General features: G+C 36.3%; 1 protein-coding gene across 5 annotated transcripts in view; it reads left to right on the forward strand.

Annotated features, from left to right (window-relative positions):
- Tada2a (transcriptional adaptor 2A) overlaps positions 1 to 13,140 on the forward strand; it is a 46,619-nt gene that overhangs the window by 22,145 nt on the left and 11,334 nt on the right. For all 5 annotated transcript variants that reach the window (XR_007107755.1, XM_047545539.1, XM_047545542.1 and 2 more), the window contains exons 9-10: positions 7,520 to 7,583; positions 9,517 to 9,560. Coding sequence is in view for 4 of the 5 variants with exons in the window: in XM_047545539.1 (XP_047401495.1) it covers positions 7,520 to 7,583; positions 9,517 to 9,560 (108 nt within the window). In the remaining variant the exon portion in view is untranslated. The remainder of the gene's footprint in view (positions 1 to 7,519; positions 7,584 to 9,516; positions 9,561 to 13,140) is intronic.

Below are 13,140 nucleotides of genomic sequence, written 5' to 3' on the forward strand. Positions count from 1 at the left end.
TTAATTTTCTCTTCATTTTTTTGTAGAAGCAGGATTTGTACTTTTTTCTGATGTACTTTTTTCTGTGGTTCTTTCTGTAATTCTGTAATTAAGTGGGGACAAAAAGAACAATCAAAGATAAGCAACTGATTAGCAATTTTTAGCTTAGCTAGCTTTTCACAACTGTAACATACATTATCTGTGCTCTTCCTACGGTTTCTACAACCTTGTAAATCACTGATTTTCATTTGTACTAGAACTGAAGCATTACTTTTTAGACCTTATAAATAAGTAACTTTAACACAACATAAATAATAATCTTTCCCCCTGACCCAACAGTGAACTATAAGATATTTAGGTACCTTTTATTTATTTATTTTTTTGGTACTAAGATTTAACCCAGGGGTACTTTACCACTGAGCTATATTCCCAGCCCTTTTTAATTTAATTTTTTCTATTTTAATACAGTGTCTCACTAAGTGACTTAGACTGGTCTCAAACTTGGAATCCTCATGCCTCAGCTTCCTAATGACTGGGATTAGAGGAATGAGCCACCAAGCCTGGCTAGATAGGTGCTTTTAAAAAGATAACATTTTAAAGAGGTTTGGCAGGACTGGAAGTCAAAGGGATGCCTTGATGGTGGTACCACAGAGATGCTTTGTGTATGACTCTGTGTTCTTAGGTAGCTAATCTAGCAGAATGACCCATGTTTGGGGCATGTTGCCTTGAGCAGTCTCTCTCAGAAAAGAGACTAGGAACCCAAGGAGACTCAGGAAGCCATGAGGAGTTATTAAGTGAGCCTGGCACAGAGAAAGGGGCACAGATGTAGTGAAAATGAGGTCACTGAATCAACCTCAGGCTTGTTTCCGAGTTACTGTAATACTGGGCAAGGGCTTGGAGTCTTGCTTGATGTTTTTTTCTGTGTCTTCTGCCAGTAAAGAAGGGGTGACACTGGTTAGTCATAATGTAAATGTGTCCAATGAAAGATGGTACACAATTCAGGTTGATGTTATTACCATTCCATTATACCATTATACTTTTAAAATTACTGAACATTAACATTCCTTTTATGTTCCCTCACTTGTAAGTAGTAGAAGGAAGCAGAGTGGATGGTTTTTTTTGTTTTGTTTTTTTTGTTTTAATATAAAGAACCCATCTAGACTGTCGACTGATGCCATGGAGCCATTTTCCTTACCTGAAGGCTTTTGCTTTGGTTTCTGGAACTTGGCTTAAGTTGGCTTGCATAGTCCATAACAGAGGCCGGGGATACAATGGAGGAATAATTAATTGGCATTCCAACTATCACAGAAGGCTTTCAGAATGGGTCCAGAAAGATGAAGTTGTATCAAGGAAGTTCTGAAATCCCTAAATGTCATCTTCTCCTATTTTATTGACATAGCATAAATTATTGGTTCAGAAAGAGATGCAGAAGACTCATAACTTGGAACTCTTATGTCTCATGTATGTTGTGGGAAGCTCAGTACAGATGCTTAGTATAGTTCTGCCTTGCTGACATTTCTTTCCCCATCTCCTTTCACTTGTGAAAATCTCCTAAATCTGTGTACTACTCTTCCCTCGAGTTTCTCAGTGTTCCTAAACTATGAGTTCAGCATCCTTCTGGTTGTTGTTGTCTCACAATCCAGGCAACCTAGAAGCATTATGAACTTCTCTTATGTGTTGGGTCTGTGTTTTCAACACAGGGTTACACATTAGTACAGTTTACACTTCCTCTATTTGGAAAGTTTATTTCATTAAGGTTTCTCTTCCAGGCATGGTACCTCTTTCCTTTTTCAGATTGTATTTCTTTGGCCCATATTCTTGACTGTTAGATCCTTTAACGTTCATAGATTGAAGATCCAACTTGGTTTCCATGTGCATTCACCTGTTTGGCAGTGCCCTTTATTTAAGTGATCTAGATGGGTTTCTGCATAAGACATTTTAAGCATAAAGATTATTAATAATAGGGCTGGGGTTCTGGCTTAGTGGTAGAGCCCTTGCCTCGCATATATGTGAGGTACTGGGTTTGATTCTCAGCACCGTATAAAAAAATAAAATAAAGATAGCATATAAAAATAAAATAAAGATAGCATGTCCATCTACGACTAAAAATATTTAAAAAAATATTATTAATAATAACAGCCAATATTTGTAGTACTTTTGTTTGCCAGGCACCATTTTAAGTCCTTCACATGTATGAAGTCATTTAATCCTCATAAAATCCCATTGAGCCAGGTGTGGGTAGTACATGCCTGTAACCCCAGCTACTTGAAGCCTGAGTCAGGAAGATTTCAAGTTCGAGGCCAACCTCAGAAGTTTAGTGAGTCCCTGTTTCAAAATAAAATAAAAGTGCTGTCCATGCACATAGAGTTTGTTGGGCTGAATCCAAGTGCTATATATGACCGTAAAGCTTTTAACAAAAAAATAAAAAGAAAAGAAAAGTGCTGGAAGATAGCTCAGTATGTGGAGGGCCCTGGTTTCAATCCCCAGTACTACAGAAACAAACCAGAAAAACCATTAGTTGAGTTATTATTATTCCCATTTTATAGATGAGGAAATTGAAGCATGGAAAGTAATTTGCATATACAACTGGCAAGTGGCAGAGACATCTCCAGAATCTGTGTTCTTAATACTGTATAATATCCACTGTCTTTTTACATTCTTGAATTTTTGTTGCTATTTCTTTTTCATGAAGTTTCTTGTTTGTTATCTTCTATGGCTTTACTGCATTCTTGAGACGTAGGAATAGATATTGTCCCATTTTACAATCAGAGAAATGTTCCAAGAAGTTAAGTAATTTATCTAAGGTTTTCTAGTTTCTGACTTTAATCAGTAGGTCACATAGACTTCTTCCCCTCACAGAATTATTTGTGTGCATCTTGGCTAAAAGCATAGAGGATAATGACTTTTATTTAAAAGCTTTGCATCTGGGGAATACCTGAGTCACAGGTTTGTGCTTATGTGGTTGCAGTAAGGGTTTTGATTGGCCTCCCTGCAGTTAAAGCCTCGGAGTTGATTTTCTTGCCAAGCAAGCAGTAAGTGCCTTCTGTCAAGAAAACAGAAACATGTTGCCAGCTATTTTGAACAATGTTAGAAATATATTGCAGTGGGAAGGAGCTGCCTCTGTCTTCTGCCCACTTCTTGAAATATTTTAAGGCCAGCCGTTGGGAAACTTTATCATTCCCCAGTGTAATCACAGGGAGACTCTTCTTCCCCCAAAGCTGAGATTTCAGAGGCCTTCTATCAGTGGATAGGTTATGGGTGGTTTTGGTTTGTTCATGTTTAATGATCTTTGGTTTTTGTTTGCCAGCTTGTATTGGAGCTTCCAGTCACTTTAAGCGAATGTGAACAAATCACTGATTCTCATTCTTAGTTTGCTTTCTTGTTTCTATTCTGCCTACTGTGCTGAGAGGTCCTCTCTGGATTATTCATGTAGCCAAGATTTTGAAATCAGTTGCTGTTATCTGAGCGTGCTTTATAAAAAGAGAATTTCAAATATGAGTTTTTCTCTGGGAGAATTCCAGTTTCCTTCCCATTTGTCTCTATGTGTTCTTTCCCACCTTTTGTCTTCTAAAGCCAGTTGAGCAAGTTTAAACTACTGATGTGATCAAGCAGTAGAACTAATCATTGGCAGTATTTATCTATATTTATCTATAGTTTTTTTTTGTTTGTTTGTTTTTGGTAATGTAGTCACTTTTTTTTTTTTTTTTTTAATTAAGTCATTCCCACACAGATCTCAGGAAGTAATATGGTAAAGTTAGTGTCTTAGAAGAGTTACAGAAATGTTTTATCAAAATTAGCAGTAATTCCCACTGAATCTTCAAGACATTTCTTTTCTTTTGAATTTATCTTACTGAGCAGACAAATAAGGCATGTAAAGAGCCTAAAACACGAGATGTTCTCAGGGTAGTTTAGGTAATTCTATGTTTGTTTTCCTTCTGCCTTCAATTGTTGACTTCCCAGTTCTTCCTTCTAGTAAGAAATAAAGTCTACTATAAAATTTGTATTTCATTATATGTGTGTGAGAGACACTTCATGTCTTCCCTCTTCTGCCATGCACCATACAAACTGCGTCTCCATTCAACAGCAATTATTTTGTAAAACAGGTAGAACATAGGACAGGCATTCTATGGTATCAGGAGTTTTTTTATGGAACAACCCTATAATCAAGAAAGATGTCCTTTGGCCTTGGTGTGGTGGTGCATGCCTGTCCAGCTACTCAGGAGACTGAGGCAGGAGGCTCATAAATTTGTGGCCAACTTGGTCAACTTAGCCTGACCCTGTCTCAAAAAAAAAAAAAAAAAAAGGAAAGAAAAAGAAAAAAAAAGAAAGATGTCATTTGTAGAAAGAGTTTGAAAATCATTACCTTAAATCTTAAGTTTGATAATATTGAATTTTTCATTTGTTGGCACTTATAAGGAAAAATGAACCAATGTGGTTTAAATCTTTGGATTTGTTAGAAACAAAGAAAAAGAACCCATGATAGCTCATTTTTTTTTATACTTAAACTTTGAAAAATATTTCATTTTCTCATATCTCCAGATTATCCTGCTAAGATTTAGGTTATTTTTTTAGAATTTAAAAAAATTGTTTTATCTCAGACCCACAGGAGAATGACCTGGATACAAGTATTCCTGGACATCTTTCAGTGATTGAAGTTACATTTATATATAGCACATTCCCTCAATGCACAGCATGTAAGATTTTGGTATTGAACTTTCTAATCTAAGAATATCTGCAGGGCAGGTAGCAGCAAGATGCACAGTAAAATATTATTATGGATTATCCAGAATTTATTTATTTTATCTTGCCAGGGTTACCATGTTGATAGCCCTTCAGAACTGTATTTGCTTAACAACTTTTGTTCATTTTCACATAATAAAAGAAATTGGTGTTTCTTATAAGCCATTGTGTGCTATTCTCTTGATTAGTCTCCTGCTCTTTTTTCCCCCCTATCTAAAGCCTAATTCTAAGAGAACTGTGGGTTTCAAACTGTTTGATGAAGGACTACTCAGGGACTTCCACTAGGCAAGGTAGCTGCGACTAGAGTAAGAGGTCTAGCTAGAGCAGATCTGACTTAGTATTCCACATGTTTTGTTTAAAAACAATGTTTAAAACTTATTCTCATAGAATATAACTCATCCCCCACCACCACCAGCTGAACTTGAACTTGGATTTCTGTACTCTTTGGAGGAGTATGAGATTATATCGTTGTTTGAGTTATCAGTGTTCCAGAGGCTCTAGGCTATAATTTGGAATGAAGCTTGCTATGTATGAAGTGATTCTCATACACAGCCAAATTCTTTGCCACAAAGGCTGCTATCTTTTTAGAAATTATATTCTTAGTATTTGGATAATGTGTTTTAGTTTTTCAAAGGACATGTGACAAGTCATTTTATGCTCTAGGGCCTTTCTTCTGTGAATACATTCAGTAATAAAAATGAAAAACACCAAACTCTCAATTTACACAAACCTTAAGGAAACATAAAATAATTAATGTAGTTCCAGAATCTTCTGAAAAATCATTAAATCTTAAGCTGCTTTCAGAATCCATAGATGAGATAAATGGTTTAATGTAACTTTGTACAGTACTCATAATTTCTTTAGGAGTTGTTAATTGATCTTCATTTTTTTTAAGCCTAGAGGTCTTCTGTTTATAAACAGCCTATGGGAATTTTTTTGCTTCTCAAGTTTTTTTTTTTTTTTTTTTTTTGTAAATATATTTTTTATTTTCAGTCAAGCCAGAGCTAGAATATGAAATTCATGTGGAGAGAGTAAACCCATTAACAGTAAACACGTTGAGGCAATTTCTTTTTTCCTACTTAAAGCCTTGGAACCAGGCTGTCCTGTCTAGATCCCTGATCTGTACTCAGCAGCCTTGTGATCTTGACCTGGTCGTTTTGTGTGCATGGTGTTTAGGGCCTATGAGGGAGTGGTAGGAAACAAGACTGGGAAAGATAGGCAGTATTGAGACAATAAAAGGCCTTGTATAATATGTAAGAGTTTGAACTCTTAAAGTGGATGGGTAGCCCCTGGAGAATTACAAGCAGGGGAATTGCACCATTGCATTGTGCTATAAATTTACTCTGGCACCATTTGGAGGGGGTGAGTTGAAATAAGGCAGGAACAAAGTACCATAATGCTTCTCCTATAAGATGGCATCAGGATGGCAGGAGACAAGAGACCTGAGCTAAGGCATGGGATTAAGGATGAAGAAGTGAATTTGAGAGAAAGAAATATTTAGATAAGACTGACTACATATGAAGAGAGGTGGAAGGAAGAGTCCATGTTGATTTTTGTCTTGGACAACCAAGGTAAGAAGATGGGCAAGGGGGAGAATGCAAATTTGCCATTAAAGGCCATGTGAGTAGAAGTATCCAGTAGGCTCTAGAGCTTAAAATAGATTCTGAGTTTAAGAGCATGTAGTTTGATGGTACTTGGAACCATAGAAGTATAAGAATAAAGTGAAAAGAGAAATGAAAACAGAAGAAAAAAAGTGGACAGGGAAAGAAAAAAATGGAACTACTGTATTGATTAAAACTTTCCCTATCAACTCCTTTTTTCTTCTTATTTAACATGATGCTAAAGGCAGGAGAGGATTGGGAAATGGGCAACCAAGCAGGGCATGGCTTTTAAATTGATTAGGCTGTCTTTTTAGTTACACACGACAGTAGAGTATATTTTGACATATATATACAAACATGAAATATGTCTTATTCTAATTAGGATCCCAGTCTTGTGGATGTACATTATGTGAAGATTCACTGTGATTGGGCTACTTAATGTATCTTTTCATTACAGAATGCAGAACGCTGACACCCTAAATAGTTGCTGCTACTCTGGGAAATTGTGTTGCATGTTGGTCTTGTTTTGACATTGTCTCTTGAGCTTAGTTCTGTGCAGTTACAACTACAATCAGTCAGTATTCAATTTGGACTGGGGATGTAACTTAGTGGTAGACACTTGCCTAGCATTTGTGTAGTTCCCAAGACTATATTCTTATTGATGTAATTTCTAACCCATATACTACCATAGTTCCAACATTTCACTGTATGTAGTAATATACATAGCAAATGTCCAAAAGAGGTATGTATGTATTTTTGTGCATGGTACTAGGGATTGAACCCAGTGGTACTCTGCCACTGAGCTGCCTCCCTAGCCCCCCCTTTTTTTTATTTTGAGGTACAGTCTTGCTAAGTTTTTGAGGCTGGCCTCAAACTTGTGTTCCCCCTACCTTAGCCTCCTGAGTAGCTGGTATTATAGGCATGTACCACTGCACGTAGCAAAAGTAGTAGAAAGGAGAAATTGTAGTCTACAGAGTACTGCCATACACTAAATACATAGGGAAAAAGAACTTCATTGTAATTTACTGAGAGAATTTCAGTATACTAGGATATTTTTATGCTTCCAGTGGACATATTTACAAACTAGTTAGTAGGGAATTGTTAGAAATTTAAGGTTCACAGTTTGGGTAGAAGATTTATTTTTTACTGAGCTTTATTTATAGAATTTTAATGTATTATATACACACACTTATTTATAGCTCTGAAGATGGCTGTGGTAGATATCTATCATTCGAGGTTAAAGGAGAGACAGAGACGAAAAAAGTAAGTACAGAAAACCATCCTCTCTTCCTTCATCTTTGGACTGTTTGTTGATTGCATGTAGTCTATAAGAATGTTCCACTGTAGCTCATATTGTGACCTTGGAGAAGACATTTATTCCCCTTGAGCCTCAATTTTTTATCCGTCAGATGGGGATAATATCTGTTTTATTTTTACCTCTTCCTTCCTTTGTTGATGTAATGATGAAAGATGAATGATGTGGATACAGAGTTTTAAGCTCGTTGGAAAAAAGGAACAAAAGATAAATTCAAAGTTTAGTCATTAATTTTTTTGTGGGGGGAGGTACTGGGGATTGAACTCAGGGGCACTCAACCACTGAGCCACACCCCCACCCCTATTTTGTGTTTTGTTTAGAGATAGGGTCTCACTGAGTTGCTTAGCACCTTGCTGTTATTGAAGCTGGCTCTGAACTCATGATCTTCCTACCTCAGCCTCCTGCACCTCTGGGATTACATGCGTGTGCCAGTGTGCCTAGCCATTGCACTCTTTTTAATACTCTTTTTCTAACTACTATAACTTTATGAGAAGTCTTTCATTTAAAAGGATGAAAAAGAAGTTCTGAACAAGTTTCAGGCACCCTGGTTATTCCTTCCCTTCACAGTGGGTCAAAAATATATATTCAGGCCAGGCATGGTGGCACATGCCTGTAACTGAAGTGGCTAAGGCAGGAGGATCATGAGTTCAAAGCCAGTCTCAGCAACTTAGTGAGACCATCTCTAAATAAAATATATAGTGCTGGGAATGTGACTCATGGCTTAAGCATCCTGAATTCAATCCCTGGTAACCAAAAAATATATATGTGTGTGTTTATATACACATACAAACTCATATCTGTGTTTGTGTGTAGCTATATATATAGATATAGAAATATCATTCAAGGGCTGGGACTGTATCTCAGTGATAGAGTACATACTCAGCATGTACAAGGCCATGGGTTTAGTATCTACCCCTGCAAAAACATATTCAAACACACACACGCACACACACACACACACACACACACATTCAGACATAGAAATTATGGATCCCAAATACTTGTTGGATACAGAGATTTACCAGTTCAGAGAGGGATCTGCAGAGGGTGTGAGTATGCAGGTATATGTGTATAAGTATAAACATAGTTCCATCAGCAATAAAAATGTGAGTTGGAGAAACTCCTGAGAGACCAGATGTGATCTAAAGTGAAGTTTACTCTGCCTGTCTGGAGTCAGCTTCCAAGAAGTGCTGAAGAAGCTTACCCAGCTGCTTCCATGAGATGTTTCACTGCTAGTCATGAATTCTTCTGGTTTAAATAAAGGTTCTAGACACCTAACCCTGTGTGGTTTCCTTAAATTCTCCTTTGCTTAAAACACATAATTAGACCTAGAGAGTATTGAAGAACTCAATTGTTGAGTTGCTGTTAGAGCTTACGTTTTATGATGCCCTTCCATTAAACATGCGCATTATATATTTATTTCAAATAGCTTCAAAGTGTTGTATGAATGCACAGTTGTGAATGTTGAATGTGTGATCATGTTGCCCTTTTATGGTTAGCAGGTTTCCCTGAAATGACTGTTCTCAATTATCATTTCCACAAGCTGAATAGATTAATTGTATGATGTGGACACAGATTTCCTTTTGTTCATCTTAAATAATAGACACATATTTTTCAGTATTTGTGACGGGTTAAGTGATTCATTCATTTAGCAAATAGCTTTTTAGAGTCTCTAACGCCCAAGAAGAGGGAAAATATGTGATGCTTGAGAGCCTAAAATTGTGTTGGTGATTCAGTGACTGAGCATTTTGTGGGGAAAGACTTCTTTCAACCTCCATATTCCACCTCAGAGTGTTTAGGATGTCTAATAAAAGGTGAATATGAAAAATATTAAATGCGAAATTTATTCTAATAGAGATTATTATGGTTTTTTTATTCTAGAATTATAAGAGATCATGGATTAATCAACCTTAGAAAGTTTCAATGTAAGTGTTAGCTATTTTTTCTAATTTCTTTTAATACTACTAAATAGCTTTAACACATCATTTAACAAATAATTATAACAAATCATTTATAGCAGTAATTCTTAATTCAAGTTGCATGTTAGCATCACCTAGGAAGATTTTAAAAATTCTGATACAGGGCTGGGTGCGTAGCTTGGTGGTAGAATACTTGCCTAGCATGTGCAAGTCCCTGGATCCAATCCCTAGCATCAAAAGAAACATACAAGTCTTTAAAGCAGTTTTGATCAATAGAGATAATAAAGAACTAGTAATTTATAGTCAATAACATTAACATAAGAATTTTTAAATTAGTGTAGTAATTACAGCATGAATAATAATGGATCATTTTCTAGATTTATCATGTTTTAAAACAATTTGTTAAACATAAAATAACCTTTATCTTCAGGTTATAAAATTATTTTTATAGAAACATCAACAGAAAGTGATGCTTTCATTTTGCATGGTGGTGGACAAAAATGATATTTAACATTGTGTGATGATGATACTAAACAAAGATTTTTTAAATGAATTGCTAACTTAGACTTTACTGTTTTAAATAAGGAGGAACCTAAGCTGAGCAGAAAAAGCCCCATTAGTTTGTTTCTACAATGTAGTCTATTCAGGAAATAATAATACTTTCATAATAATAATTGTAGTGTTCATATAAAATGTTTATAATGGCTGTGTGTCATAATACTCCTTTTTTGTAAGTCTTGGTTGGTAGAATCTTTTAACTGGTGTCTCTTGGACACTATAGCACTGTAGGGGTCAAGTCAGCCAGATAGGCTGAGTACATTTTCAATCTAAATAAATTATATGTAATTTTTTTAAAATATGGTCACGGTCATGAGAATGTTAACATTTTATGCTCTTTATTTTGGTACTTCATACCTTTTTCAAGTTATTGTGGTGTTTTAAGATGTCACTTTACATAGTCAGAATATGTTGTATATAAAGTACTGTAGTTGTGTGTTTAATCACTTATTTCTAAATATTTAGCTTGTTTTCAGGTTTTTTAAATCATTACATAAGTAATGCTATGATGAACTTAAATGTTCTCTGTTTAGGTGTTTTTTGTTTTTTTTGAGCCAGGGGTTGAACTCCAGGGGCGCTGTACCTCTGAGCTGCATCCCCAGCCTCTTTATTTTCAGACAGTCTTGTCAAGTTCCTGATGCTGTCCTCTCACTTAACAGTCCTTCTGCCTCAACCTCCTGAGGCACTGGTTTTATAGGCATGTGCCACTGTGTCTGGCTCTATTTAAGAATGTTGAATGTTTTTTGTTTTGTTTTGTTTTTTTGGGTTTTTTGTTTGTTTGTTTGTTTTTTGTTTTCTGTTTTTTTGCACTGCTAGGGATCCAATCCAGGACTCTGCCACTGAGCTAGTTTCCTCAATCCTATTTGGGATATTTTTAAAGGTAGATTCCTGGAAGTGGAATTAATAGGTCACAAAATAGAATCATTAAAAATTCTTGGTCTGGTGTTGTAGCTCAGTGGTAGAGCACTTGCCTCACACATGTGAGGCACTGGGTTCAATCATCAGCACCACATAAAAATAAATAAGATAAAGGTATTGTGTCCATCTGTAACTAAAAATTAAAAAAAAAATCTTGGTGCATGTTGCCAGATTGCTTTCCAAAAGATGGTTATATCAATTTATATCCCTTCTAGCAGTATTAGATTGCTTATTTAACCCCATCCTCATCAAGACCTATGGATTTGCAATAGTGTGTGGTGGCATAAGCTTGTAATCCCAGCAGCTTGGGAGGCCAGGGCAGGGGAATCCCAAATTTGAAGCCAGCCCCAGCAACTTAGCAAGGCCCTAAACAACTTAGAGAGACCCTATCTTAAAATGAAAAATAAAAACATCTTGGGATGTAGCTTAATGGTCAGGTGCCTCTGGTTCAATCCCCAACCCCCCAAATCAAGACCTGTGGATTTCCAAAAATAATTCAGGATCAGATTTCCCATATTCTTTCTGTAGACAGTAATTGTCCATGTTCTGGTAGACACAGTAATGAGTTCCTCTATCTGAATTCCTGGTTTTCCATATAGATCAGTTAAGTTTTGACTATTATTCATAAATTCAATTTTTAACTGATCACTTAGTTTGGATTTATTATTCTGTTAACTGTAGTTTTTCCAGGAATGGGGCACAGGGGAAGCTCTGACTCTGAGCATTTAGAAGTAGCATGTGCTTTGTGGTTTCAGAGATATCCAGTTGTTACATTGAATATACAAGTGACCTTAATATAGTGGGTAAGGTTCTTGTCCCTTTAAAACTTAAAATTTTAACTCCAGCTGGACATAGTGGTACACAACTGTAATCCCAGCTACTTGGAAAACTGAGATAGCAGGAACACACAAAAAAAGAACTATTCTAAAATAAAATATAAAGGGCTTTATACTCAGTGGTAGAGCATTTGCCTAGCTGTGGTGAAGCCTGGGTTCAATCCCAGTACTGAAACAAAAAAATTTATTTTAAATTTTATTTCAGATTATTTGTTGTTATCTCTGTTATGAGTTGGTTTTCTGTTTTTGTTTGTTTGTTTTGGTTTGGTTTGGTTTTGGTACTGAAAATAATCAGTCTATATCTGTTTATCACATTAGTTCGTGGGCCAGGGGTGGTGTATACCTATAATCCTAGCTGCTTGGGAAGCTGAGGCTGGAGAACTGCAAGTTTGAGGACAGCCTGGGGAATGTAGTGAGACCTTGTCCTAAGATAAAAATTAATAAGGTACAAGGACTGGGGCTGTAGCTCCATGGTAGAGTGCTTGCCTAGCAAGCTTGAAGCCCTGGGTTCAATACCCAGTACTGCCCAAAAGAAAAAAAATTAAAATCAGCTCCTGAAATTTGTAGATAAGAATGTCTCCTCCAAGTGAAGAAATTCATCTAAAATAAGGGCTTAATTTAAATTACTGTCATATGTGAAAGACTATCTTTACTCCAAGAGTAGACAGAACTGGGCTGGGGATATAGCTCAGTTGGTAGAGTGCTTGCCGTGCACCACACAAACACACACACACACACACACACACACACACACAATGTAGACAGAACTGACCTACTTACTACTGATATGGTTGAAATCACTGAAAAGCAATTGAAGAGTTCCTGGCCACATCAACTTACTGGTTGTTGAGTGGTTTTACTCCTCATCTTCTTTGTAAATATTCCTCTTTTAGTTAGAGGTTTGGTCAAAAGAGATCCCCAGAGTTGCTGTCCCCAGCTCTGCTGGATGTATATTTACCTGCATGATAGTTGTCAAAATATAACTTCATTAGTAAATTAAGTCATACTCGTTAATTTGGTCTGGAGAAAGACTAAGTGATCCCTATAGGCAATGAAGAAATATATACCTCACCTGAGTATGTGTAGATAGGGAGATTTCACAAGGGGCATGCAAGAGAATACATACTTTTCCAGGTTAATGTGTGTCCTTTAGATAGGTTTTTGTGGCTGCAGTTTTCTAGTTTTCCTGTGGGTATTAATACCAGAAATTTTGGCAAACATTGTTTCTAAGAATGCAAGCTCTACCTTTAGCTGTCTTTTTCCATTACTGTAGC

The sequence above is a fragment of the Sciurus carolinensis genome, chromosome 3, assembly GCF_902686445.1.
Source record: "Sciurus carolinensis chromosome 3, mSciCar1.2, whole genome shotgun sequence".
Classification (NCBI taxonomy): domain Eukaryota; kingdom Metazoa; phylum Chordata; class Mammalia; order Rodentia; family Sciuridae; genus Sciurus; species Sciurus carolinensis.